Genomic DNA, 13,361 nt, shown 5'->3' with positions numbered 1-13,361 from the left:
GACTGAAACATGCATCGTGGACCAGCACGGTGGAGTCCTCGTCTTCAGGCTTGGTGTGTCCTGAGAATGAATGAAACACCCTGGCAGTTTGTCAAAGCATTTCCTTTCCACTTAATCTCGTTTCCTGTGTTACAAGCCAGATGGAGACAACGACTGAGCGTGGGGACGAGCCAGAGCCTGCTCACGGGCAAACCAAAAGCAGATGGATGTTTCTTGATTTATCCTTTTGCTTTAAATGAATTGACGTATTTGAACAAAGATGGTAGTTTTATTCAGATGTTCTGCCGTGCTGACTACAGGGCTCGAAATTAACTTTTTTTTTCTTTGTGTCCCCCAGTGGTCCCGAATTCTGTGTTGTATTGTCCCGAATGGAAGCAATAGTGTCCCCATTTTTTTTCCTCTCTGAAATAACCAGTGGTGAATATTATCATATGAAGTTACTATTATATTTGTAACTATGCGATTTTGAACCCTTTATATCATTTTTACAATAAGTCACAAAACACAAGCGACACGTCCTATACATCATCTACTTCAAAATTACAGTTATTGCATTTTCAGTTTATTAAACTTTGGCGATCTCACTGTATGAATAGATACCCGTTTATTTAAAGGGGCCAACTAGCTCATTCAGAAAATGTTTCAACTCACTACATCTGCAGTACACTTTAGTTGAAAATAAGACCCCTTTTATGTTCATTTCATCTACTTATACCTTGAATATCTGTTGGCATTTATAAGGCCAACTTATAATTTTCACCATGACCGTTATCCATTTTTATGAATTTTCCGTTATCCATTACCGTTATCCATTTTTATGAACTTTCCGCTATCCATTTTTATGAACTTTCGCTGCCGAAACTGGGTGGAAATGTTAGCAACATCAACATAGTGCCAGGTCCGAGCCTAGTTGTGCTGCTGACTGACTAAACTTTCTGAACTAGAAAGACACCAAGAAAACTCACTTATTCTGTTGAACGGTATCTTCCGTCAATATCATCCACATCATTCCTGTTGTATTTTTTAACGTGTCTAACAGTGTTCATTAAGTTCATTCAGTTGCTAGCGTTGCCTGCAGACCAGCCCTATCCACAGTAGTTCCTACCTAACTATAGCATCATAAGTCATAACCTAATAATCACAAATAACTTACCACATTGACAGGCGATGACACTTTGGATCCTGAAGGTCCCGGAGACGTTATGTCTGGGCTTTCAGTTTCTTCCCCGCGGTCGGTCCGCTTCAACCATTTAAGCATTTTTGTTCTGGCAAGAGTCGGCACAGCGTGTGCGGTAGCAATTCCATTCCAGGTCCATATAATGCGGACACCGGCCGAAGATTCTAGAACAGAATGCGCTGCTCTGTAGCCTACGGATGCAGGTGCATCGAAAGTGTAGCTACTATGTGTTTTTCGCTGTTAACGTTTTAAAATTAAAATTGACAAATTAGGTGAATGTCTACGTATGGTTTACGGCTTTGTAAATAATATTAATGTAGAACTTTTTTTTCTAGATCTATTTTTTTCCATTGTCCCGGGATTGTCCCAGATATGATAATTTTGTGTCCCGATGACATTTTTTATGGTCCCCCGGGACGTCGGGACACCGTTAGTTTCGAGCGCTGGCTGACTATTCAACACAACCGGGTGTGATGTTCTAGGAAAATAATCAACGATGGGGAGGCTTGATGTGAAGCATTGTTACTGTTGCCGTGAAGTGTTTCATTCCCCTTTCACCACAGCAAATTGGCAGTAGGAACAATTTTGGGTTTATTAAAGAATCATCTGCTGTAGTTTTTAACTATTTCTAGTTGTTTTGCATGTTGCAGAAAGTTCACAGAAGTCGTTCCCTCACCTGTGTCTCTCTCTCTTGATCTGTGTCTCTCTCTCTCTCTCTCTCTCTGTCTGCGTCTCTCTCTCTCTCTCTCTCTCTCTCTCTCTCTCTCTCTCTCACAACCCTGTTTGGATTGGGTTTGTTTTTCATGGGGCCGTCTGTAAATTTATTTTTTTATTTTTTTATTTTTGTATTTTTTTTTTTTTATACACGCATCTCACCAGAGGAGCAAGTTTCTCCCATATTGTATTTTCTAAGAACCCAGATTTCTGCGTCATGTGGTCATCTGATCAAGCTCCATTCACGGCATGGCGTCCAAGCAGTCAAACCGGCAGTGGAGTCGAGAAAAGATCTCGGCTCTTGTTTCGGTTTGAGGTGAATTAAGGTTCTATTAACAAACTGAAAATGCAATAAAATGACCACATTGTGTAAGAAAAGCATCCATTTGCCATTTCATGACTAGAAGTGCCTCATATCTGGAGAGGGTCACTGATGGACATGGTACAAGACTAAATACTGCAGTTGGCACCAGTCAGATGTTTTTTTTTTTCCCAACACGAGGTGACATCTGCATAGAAAATTAGTCACGTTCGTGTGGGCCGAAATGTTCAGATAAGCGCTGAGTTTGGCACTAAAACGGGTAACTTGGCCTGTGATTTTCTAAGAGGAGGACGAGGAACAGCACAGACATGGCCAGTCTGGACGGAAATAAAATCATAGAGGAGCACCTGTAAAATAGGAAATTACCCCAGGACCAGATAAATTTAATCCTGTCTGGATTGGGTTTAAGATAAAATGTATCTTGCCATGTTTTTAATAAGTCCCTGCTGGCAGTGGAGACTCCTTCCAAAACGTGAAAAAATAAGGATGATCTTATAGAGCGCTTCACCATATCAACAGTTTTTAATCCGTTTAAGAGTGACTCGTCCACAATACGAGTCCCTGTGTGAGTTGTTCCTTCAGAAATGATGACGTATTCGATCGAGTGCATGAATATGATTTGCCTTGAAGCTGGGACCAGGCTTGTCTGACTCGCGACTCGACTTGGACTTGAGCACTGATGACTCGGACTCGTGCATTAACTGCATTCGGACTTGTGAATTGGAGACGAGGACTTGGATTTTTTTTGTAACATGCCATAATAATTTGGCACAAGATATTTATATCTCGATTAATTTTTGTAGTGCAAAAGTGTCACACCTGCGCACCTTGGCGCGTGCATCAGATAGACTCTCGGGTGTGTTCTGGACACCGCGTGCGTTGTAAACGACTCTCGCCTGTACAGGATTAAGGCACTTGTATGAAAACTGTGAAAACACACTTGGCGAAGTATTGAGTTGCGTTGCTGATGTTTCCGAGCCTTATTTCCTTGTTTGGTTTCCTGATCCCTGATTTCTTGTTTCTTGTCTTTGATTCTGCCGAGTCTACGATAGCCTGTTTGTGCCTCGTTTGACCTGTTGCCTGTTACGATTTTGCCTGCCGTTCTGGATTGTTTACCGTCTTCACTTGTATTAATAAACGCACCTTCTGCACTTACATCCGTCTCCCAGCCATCTCTGACAGAAAACGTCGCACTCCCTGATAAAGAGGAGCACGTTCACCTAATCATGCGTCATGTTCAGGAACAAACTTAGGTTAGTCAAATTAGGGTATTAGGCAGAAAAAGAAAATTACCAGTCAAAAATAATATTTTATATAATCCTGATGCGCCGCAGGCGCGAAGACGAGCGCCGCAGGCGCGAAGTCCCTCTAGGGGGGTCTGGGGGCATGCCCCCCCCGAAAATTTTTGAAATTTAGACTTCATTTCCTGCATTCTAGGACATTTTCAGGGTGAAATGGTGTGTAATTTTTGATCAGAAATATTGCATATTTTTACTTTGTATTTTTTTCAGTTTCACTCCTGAATGTATCAGATGTATGTATGGTGTTTGATTTGGTAACAAAAGTGAAAAGAAAATAAACAACAATGAATTGTATATAATCTTTTGATCTAGTTACAGTATTGAATAAAAAAAAAACCCAACAGTATTCTATTTTACGTGGCACAAATTAAATCGCAGAATGTCTGTCACTGACTGTCATCCATAATATTTTGACCAAACTACTCAAAAATTAAAATTAACTTTGAGAGAACGGGAACTGAGTTTCTTTGGTTTACACAAAGATTACAGACGTCTAGGGGCCTGCAAGAATCGGTCTGCTGCTGCATCAAAGTCAAATTCCTGACGATCTAACTTTTCGTAGCTCTGTCTGATAAGCTGCTCCAGCCTAACTATACTTAATTTTGTTCTCAACTTGGTTTTGATCCTGTTCTGAACAGAAAAGACTCGCTCAGCCTCTGCATTGCCAACAAGCACACACATTGCCATTGACATGAGGTGAAACATGCTTGGATAGAGCCGCTGATTTGGCATGTTTGGACCTCCAAATATCTTCATCATGAGCTGAGTTGGTCTTGCAAAATGACCCTCTTCCTGCCATTCATCATCACCATCTGTTGAGAACCTGTTATGGTATACTAGTCGCTTGAAGACAAGAAATTCTCCTCTTGCCTGTCTGAGGGTCGCTATCCCAATCGATCGGACGGCGACACCCCCCCCCCCCCCCCCCCCCCCCCCCCCCGGTGTGTGTGTGTGGGGGGGGGGGCGCCTCCGCGGCTGGAGGCTCGCAGGCGCCCGCTAGGCGCCTCCGTCCTCCTAAACCCAGATGCGCCTCGCGCCTCTCAAGGCTCTCTCCCCCGACCTCCCGACACGCGCCTCCCGCGTCACGCCGTGCGAACGCCTCGGCCCACCCCCCGCGGACGCGCGCAGCTGCCGGTGGATCCTTCCACTCTGGCTGCCCGCGCGCGCCCCGGACCGGGACGAGACGGGGTCGCGGCCACGGGCGCGAGAGGCTCAGGCTGAGGCCGGGGGTCGGAACGACGAGAGGCGAGGGGCCGCCTGAAGGGGAGGGCCCCCCTCTCCCTTTTTCGAAAACCCCATCCGAACGCGACCTCAGATCAGACGAGACGACCCGCTGAATTTAAGCATATTACTAAGCGGAGGAAAAGAAACTAACCAGGATTCCCTCAGTAGCGGCGAGCGAAGAGGGAAGCGATGAAATATTCTGATTTTTAATTTCAAGTTTTCAGTATTTTTCGTATTAAACTGTGTTTCTTACGATTTGTAAATGATGGCGGAACATAACTGGATTTATCGGATGACATGTGGGAGTATTCATGTGCGAAAATTTTCGGCATTATCGTCCGTTTCGGTATCCGTCTGTGTGTATATTTGCCCGTTGAAATCGGCAATCGCCCGTCAAATTTACGGGTGGACGGGTCTCTGCCTAATACCTTAAGTCAAATGGTGCGGTTGGAGTCTTGTTCTTGGACTTTTTTTTTCTCCAAATGACTTGAGACTGGACTCGGACTCAAGGTTTAGTGACTCGACTACAATACTGGCTGCAGCGACAAATATCAGAAATGTCTGCGGTTGGAGAAAATAAATCCGCACCTTCTGACCAATCAGAATAGAGAATGCTAGAGCACTGTGGTGTGTAAATTGTCTTAAAGGTGTTAAGGGATGGATTTTTTTTTTTTTTTTTTGGATTTGGTTTTTTTCAAACAGTTTGGTCCCACAGATGGGTTTGCAGAAAAGCCAAAATGGCGGTTTGGTTGGTGCTTTAATGGAGCTTTACTGCACTTTTTGGTGAAGTTTGTCCTCCTGACATGCTGCCAGACAGTCCTGAACATTCATACTGTAATTCAGATAATGACCAGTTTATGAGCGAGAGATGATAATCCATGCAGTGCCTGGCGGTAATGAATACGTTCTTAATCAGCTCAAGAAACTCCATTATGGCTACACGGTGTGCTTGAGAACAGCAAGGACTGTATGACTTTTTACTAACTGACATAGGTGTAAAAGTGCCTGGTGGACGCTCCTCCGTTTTAGACAGATGATCCGGTCTGTGAGCTCATCAGGCTCAGTCATGAAATATATGACTGTATAAATACTCACCAGTTTCAGATCGAGAAGCCTCTGTGACATTTCCTTTAGAGTTGATTTAGTGCTGATTTTACCAAGCACGGACGTTTGTGAGGGGAAAACGTGAGCAGAAGCAGTAAAGAGAAGATCTGCCGTCAGACTGAGTGGAGTCCTCCTTAATCCATTCTCCAGCTTCACTGACGGTGCACTCCGCTGCAGGTCGTCTCCTGGCTAATACCCAGTTTAGCTGCAAATAAAAAAAACTTTGCATGCTTTCTGGTGGCGTGAGTGGAGCGTGATGTTCCTCAGCATCTCTAAATGGCCTTGGCTAATGAAAGTGAGTGGGGTTTTTTTTTTTTTTTTAAATTATTAAACCAAAGCTGGTTTCTTTTGCTCGGGTTTCTGGGGAGGAAAAATTGGTGTGTTTATTGTGTGCTGTCGTATTTGTCTTCAAAGACAAACCTGGTATTGGTTTTGGTATAAATCAGCAAATAAAAATAAAAAATCGGATCCTGTAACAAAGATTGGAATTGAATTTGGGGCAAAAAAAAATGTTGTTGGACCTGGAAATGTTTCCGTGAGGAGATTGGATTGTTTTCTCTTTTTGTAAGTATACTTGATCATATTCACAATGAGTGAGGGTTTTTTTTTTCTTTTTCCTCCTCCTGTGAGAGTTTAACTGTGAAGTGCCTTTAATATTTAAGTTTTCAGGCCTTGACACGTGCAGTGCAATTTGTTACGATGATTACTTTGGATATATTTTTTTCAAACGACTATCCTGCATTAACACTTGAGCATCAAAGATGAATGTCCTTGTTTGACCAAGTTTGATTTTTATCCCTCGCTGGCCGAAAGACCCGAAGGGGGATCATGTCGTGGCGATTTCTGTCCGTCCGTCCCAGGAAGGGTGCTCACCTTCTGAAATCGACTCCTCTCACACTTTTTGGAGGAATTTCACCAAACTTGGTAAAAGGCATTGTTATATGTCGGTAGTACGCATATGGATTATTTTGTTCAATTCGGTCGCATTTTTACCAGAGTTACAGCCCTTGATGAGCAACCTCGTACTTTCACAATTTCATGAGCGTGTTTTCTGTCTGGCATTAACTCGTCTCAATTTTTGGCCGAATTTCTCGAAGCTTGATAAAGGCCTTATTATATGACGGTAATGCGCATATTGTGATTTAATTTCGTTTGTGAAAATTTGACCAGAGTTTTGACTCTTGATGAAATAATTTGTACTTTGACAATTTCATGATGGTGTACTTTCTTCTGAAATCAACTCCTCTCACAATTTGTGGAGGAATTTCACCAAACTTGGCAAAAGGCTTTGTTATATGACAGTTATACGCAGATTGAAATTTCATTTAATTTGGGCAAATTTTTACCAGAGTTATGCCCTTGATTATTAACAAACTTGTACTTTGGCAATTTCATCAAGGTGTGCTTGCTTTCTGAAATCAACTTCCTTCACAATTTTTATCCCCCGCTGGCTGAAAGGCCCAAAGGGAGATTATGTCATGGCGATATCCGTCTGTCCGTCCCGGGAAGGGTACTCACCTTCTGAAATCAACTTCTGGAGGAATTTCATAAAACTTGACAGGATTCTTTGTTATATGTCGGTAATACGCATGTTGCAATTTTGTTCAATTTAGTCGCATTTTACCAGAGTTACGGCCGAGTTACCAGCAGGGGATATTGTTGCCTCAGAGCACTCTTGTTTTAAATGATGGTTTTTATTCCTCTTGAACTACAAACTTGCAATTTTTATTTATTAAACGTCAAGTTTTGTTTATTAGTTACATTTAATGAGATGTTAGTTATGACCTTGGATTATAGCTATTGCTATGTTTGTATTAATACATTTATCCCAGGTCTGGGTGATGTGAAAATATGATATTGATATTGATCAGTATTGTGATAGTGACTTTTTTTTAAAATGTGTTCTGCAGTGGAGATTAAAATTAGAGATCAGTTTATAAATAGTTGATTTATTCTGAAATATAGCTCAGAATTTGAAGGAATATCAGCTGTGAATATTGCACGTGGCTGCCCTGCTAACTAGCGTTGTGATTCAGCGTAGCAGGAAGTGGTGGAGGCAGCTGTCAATCATGTGAGCCTGCGTTCAGGCACTCCTTGTGGCAGGTCGCCGCAACACCTCCCACTCGATCTTGGTGTGGCGCGACACGGGAAGATCGCACCCATCAGGCGAGCTGGTCTCTGCTGACTTGTTCCTCAACTGGGAGGAGGACAATGAGGCGTCGCACATCCCGATGCAGTGTGGTACCCTGTGGGTCCCAGGACTTTTCGGTTGGCTTTGGAGTCTTCACCTGAGCACGTCCACCTAGGGGGACTTACACATGGACATCCCGGACAATGCCTTTGGAGTCTGCATTCACGCTGACCACTCTTGCAAGCTTGAATTGCCCCCTCAGTGCGTTTTGGTCGCAGAGCCACACTATGTCTCCAACGGCAACATTCCTTTTTGCAGTGTGCCACTTGCTGCGGATGAACAGGTTCGGACCTGCAAGTTGGCTCACTGCAAAAAGGAATGTTGCCGTTGGAGACATAGTGTGGCTCTGCGACCAAAACGCACTGAGGGGGCAATTCAAGCTTGCAAGAGTGGTCAGCGTGAATGCAGACTCCAAAGGCATTGTCCGGGATGTCCATGTGAAAGTCCCCCTAGGTGGACGTGCTCAGGTGAAGACTCCAAAGCCAACCGAAAAGTTGGTTGTACTGTTGTACTAGCATGGTTTTTTGTTTTTTAAAGTAACCAAGGCACTTCAACACAAACCTTGATTTTGTGTGAGAAACAGTGATGAAAATTAGAGACCAGTAACCATCGTAGCAGAAGAGAAGATTAAAACTCAAATTTTTTTGTGGGCTGTAGGATTCAAAACTTGATAGGAAGTGTAGAGACCCTTGCTTTGAATGACTTCAGCACATCTGCGCCCACAGGACATCACTGGTTTCTCACACTGGTCTGGTTTGATCTCGGTCCATTCTTCTTGCAGTCTCTTCCACAGTTTGGTAACTGTAGTGGGTTTCTTAGCCATTACTTTGTCGCCAGGGATTTTCTAGAGATTCTGTCGATCTGGACTCTTGGCTGGCCATTTCTTTGTTTCGATGTTCTTCGCTTCAAGGAACTGCTTTACCCATTTTGCAGTGTGATGGAGTGCATTGTCTTGCATGAAAATTGCAGGCTGATTGGCAGACACTTGCAGTGAAGAAATTGCACGTTGTTGATAGGGATGTTAACCGATGACCGTTTGACCAGTGGTTGACCGAATCAACGTCAACCGGTTAAATTTTTTTTTTGGTTGTCGGTTTTAAAAAAAATCGTTTTGAAGCTGCCGATTTTGGAGCGGAGAACCTGGAATTCTGTGTTGTAAACGCTTGGGGCATGCCATGCAGTGTAAGGACGACAGCTGACAAATCAGAAACACCCATTCAGTCATGTCCCGCCCTCCCGCCCCAGTTAAAGACAGCTGACAAATCAGAAACACCCATTCAGTCATGTCCCGCCCTCCCGCTGCCACTCTGTGAAAGAAAAGTGTAGACACAGGCTTTTTAGCTTACAAATTACTATTCTGTTTTTTTTTTTTTTTAATTATTATTATAAGGCACATCGAGTTTAGTCCTGCCTTGGCCAGTGCATTCTGAAAGTACGTTTCGGTCTGTAGCCAACAATGCATGTTACTGCAGATCATATCTCTCCACACAAACTAAAGGCGCAGATGCCGACTTTTTCACGGCTTTTTCATGGACTGTAACGGCATTTGCTTATGTAGTAATTTTAATACAGAATTTACTCTGATGAAATTATTCAGACACTCCAACGCCCCCCCCCCCCCCCCCCCCAAAAAAAAATCGGATCTGCACGAGCCATGAAAAAGGCGCGCCGTTTGCATCCCTGTTTAAACTCATAGGTTAACCGACTTTAACCGGCTAATGAGGCTCGGTGGTCGGTCAAGATTTTTTTTTAGTTTTCGCCATCCCTAGTTGTTGAAGTTGGTTCTGATAGACATTTGCATTCACCCTGCCATGTAGCTGTACAAGAGACCCAAGTCCTGCTGCAGAAAGCATCCCCCAAACCATGAGGTTTCCTCCTCCAAATTTAACGGATTTCTTTACACACTTTGGGTTCGGTCTTTCCCCGGTTCGATGCTGAACATAATGTTTCCCATCAGACTCGAATAAATTGAACTTGCTCTCATCACTGACGTGAACTTTTTGGACCAGTTGTCCTTTGTCCACACAGCATGCTCCTCAGCAAAGGCTAGTCGAGCCTTTTTGTTCTTTCTACTTATGAGAGGTTTGGGCACTGCAGAGTGGGCTTTCAGTCCGAATCGTCTTAAATGGTGAGACGCCGTATGCCGAGAGAGCCTTGCCCTGTTCAGCACTGAACTGATGAGAAATTCCAGCTGTAGTGTTGAACCAGTTCCCCATTGAGAGACTCCGCATGAGCCTGTCCTCTCGTGCATGTGGATGACCAGCCTTTTTGGGGGACTTGAATGGATTAGTGTCATTGTAAAGCTTCAGCCATCCATTTTCTGCCGCTTGTCTGGGTCGCAGGAGTAGTAGCCTAAACAGAGCAGCCCAGACTTCCCTCTCCCTGGCCACCTCCACCAGTTCTTCCGGGGGAATAGCGAGGCGTTCCCAGGCCAGCCGAGAGATGTAAAATCTCCAGCGTGTCCTGGGTCTGCCCCGGGGTCTCCTCCTGGTGGGGCATGCCCAGAGAACCTCCCCTGGGAGGCGTCCAGGGCACATCCTCACAAAGTGACCGAACCACCTCAGCTGACTCCCTTCAATGTGGAGGACCAGCGGTTCTACTCTGAGTCTCTCCCGAATGACCGAGCTTCTCATCCTGTCTCGAAGGGAGAGCCCAGCCACCCTGCGGAGAAAACTCATTTCTACCGCTTGTATCCGCGATCTCATTCTTTCGGTCACTACCCACAGCTCGTGACCATAGATGAGGGTGGGAACGTAGATGGACCAGTAAATTGAGAGCTTTGCCTTCAGTATTTTAGAAATCACAGACTTGGAATGCCCAACTACTTTCGCAATGGCTGAGAGGGTCATCCCTTTGGCCTTCATCTGGACAACTTGCTGTCGCAGGGTTTCTGTCACCTTAGAGCAGCTTGCCATCTTGCAAAGTAACTAGGAGGGCTGCCAGATAAATAGGGCTCGTCAAATAATTGGGGGAATTGTCACCAGGTGCCAGATTAACACCAGTAACTGGGAGGTATCTGAAAATGTCTAATTTTGATTGGATTTGTTCTTCAAATTTCTCATTTAAGGTTATATTGTGCTCCAGAATGTACTTTAAATTATGAAATATCCTGAAAAACCTGCTCTTCTGTTCCTGTTAGGATAACTTCAAATATATATAAGCAGTGACTTGAAAATTTAGCAAATTATAGTTGTCTAATTTTGATCTTCACTGTAGATTGAGAGATCTTCCAGGTTATTTGTACAAGTATGGGATTTAAAAAAAAAAAAAGCAGACTTGTGATGTGATCTTTGTCATGCCACCCATCTATTTTGTGGTTTGATATCCAGTCCTCCTCCATCGGATCTCTTTTGCTCACACCGGTGCTCCTATACGGAGTCATGTGTCTCGTGCTTCGTGCACTGAGAGTCGAGTCCAGGTGAACACGAGCTTCTCTTGCTAACTGCCTGTGGCTAACCGCTTCCACACACTCCAGTCGTGAGTGACGGTGTGGGGTTCTATTAATTCCAGTGGATTATTTTTGAATTTGTCACCTGGGTTGAAAGGCAAGCAGCATCCTGTTCATACTTGTGGTGGTGGTGTTGATGGCGGCAGTTGTGCACTGGGTTCTTTTTGTTTTTGTTTTTTTTTTTTGGGGGGGGGCGTTCCCTTGTTCTCAGGAAATAAAAACCTGAGACAGATTGAGTTATGAGTTGTCGTGTTTGGGACTTTTGGCAGCAGTAATGCAGTACGACAGAGGGATTTGGACGCCTTCATGGTGTTGAATTCAGTTCACTCCGTATCAAACATGTTTTTTCCGTGATTAAATCCTTTCAGGGAAGTTAAATTAGAGCATGTAGATTGAATGAAGTGTGGTGAGTGTGTGTGTGTGTGGGGGAACTGAAGCGGTTTTCCCACACTGTTTTGAGAAACAGGAAGCGAAAGAATGAATGTTGTTGTTGTTAATTAAGAGCTTTCTGAATTTCAAAACACACCCGTCAGCGTTCATGACCTGACTATCAAAACAAAATAGCTGCCATTTGTTCTTGTTTTTCTGCCACGGGTGTTTGAGTTGATTTGCTTTGCCAAGGAGACGCCGCTGTCAACTCTCGATCCTATCAGGTCAAGTGACCAAAACTGTTCGCCACAAATGGGTAAGGTCATGTGTTTTCACACATTCCGACAGTTCTAAAACTTCTTTTTACAGCAACTTCACTTATCTGGTATTTGACTCTTATTCAGTGTGCCTTGAAATGAACTCTTATGCTATATTTTACTAGTCTGGCTAACGCGACTTCAGAGCTCTACGAGCTATTGGTCTGGCCAAGATATTAAGCCCAACCGTTTCCCAGAGCCCGTGGTTGACCCGCCTCCCTGAAATGCCTCAGTTTGCTACTGGTCGAAGCCAGAAAAGGCTGTGACGAAGCTTAAACCAATCACATCACTCTTTCCTCTGACGTATGCGACGCGACGGAAACTGGGGGCTAACTGGTAGATTAAACTCTTACCGAAGCCGGTCGGGAGCAAGGCGAAAGCGTCCTTCCTTTCAATAAATATCTCCAGGGCTGCTCTTTGCTCCGTTTTCAATGAGAACTTCCCGTTGAATGCTTTCAATACAGCATCTACCGCTGTGTTAAAGGCTTGCCGCTGCTCCATGTTCGTGATGTGAATGAAGCGCTTCCGGCATAGATTCTGTAAACAATCTATGGCTTCCGGTCACAGTTCTACTACGTCACTGCCTTGAACACGCCTCTACCCAGGGCCGTTGGAGATGCTCAAAGTTGATTGGTTCCCGATTTTTCGGGAGCTTGGAAGAGCTGGAGATAGCTTGCCTGGCCAGACTAAGCTCGCAGCAGGCCCTCGTGTTGCGTCACGCTTAGGATGGGCGGGCCCAGGCTAATATTTTACTCAGTTCAGAGCCACAACCAACTCTTACACAATTGCTCTGTAGTTTTGCTCCAACTCCAAATTTTACTCTCTCGAAACTCCAAGTAGAGCAAAATGAACTATTTTTGAGGAAAATACTTTTAAATCGGGAAGAACTGCTCAGTCATTTTTCCTGTGTATGCACTCCAGCGCACGCATATCAACCGATCTGCTGCTGATAAATAGAAGAAATATGTACTTACTTGAGCTGATCTTTGGCTGGATCAAGTCGAAGTTTTAAATTAAAAAAAAAAAAAGGCATCACTCATCAGTGTTGCAGTTCTCAAGACTGAACTGAATTGCTGTCTTGAATCATCTGAGGTGCAAAAAATCTGCGTGCCATTTCGCAACAAGTTTTACAACCCCGATTCAAAAAAAGTTGGGACAAAGTACAAATTGTAAATAAAAACGGAATGCAATGAT

At 44.0% G+C, this 13,361-nt stretch overlaps 1 protein-coding gene across 4 annotated transcripts in view; it reads left to right on the top strand.

The window, feature by feature from the left end:
- acvr2ab (activin A receptor type 2Ab) overlaps positions 1–13,361 on the top strand; it is a 95,336-nt gene that overhangs the window by 38,797 nt on the left and 43,178 nt on the right. Inside the window, exon 1 of one of the 4 annotated variants that reach the window (XM_060918805.1) lies at positions 11,980–12,166. The exons of the other annotated variants lie outside the window; for them this stretch is intronic. Coding sequence (XP_060774788.1) covers positions 12,163–12,166 — 4 coding nt within the window. The 5' untranslated portion in view covers positions 11,980–12,162. Of the gene's footprint in view, positions 1–11,979; positions 12,167–13,361 lie in introns of those variants that run through there. 4 annotated transcript variants of the gene reach the window in all.

The sequence above is a fragment of the Neoarius graeffei genome, chromosome 4, assembly GCF_027579695.1.
Source record: "Neoarius graeffei isolate fNeoGra1 chromosome 4, fNeoGra1.pri, whole genome shotgun sequence".
NCBI lineage: Eukaryota > Metazoa > Chordata > Actinopteri > Siluriformes > Ariidae > Neoarius > Neoarius graeffei.
The sequence above is the reverse complement of the archived record's forward strand: the minus strand, read 5'-3'. Positions and strand labels throughout refer to the sequence as shown.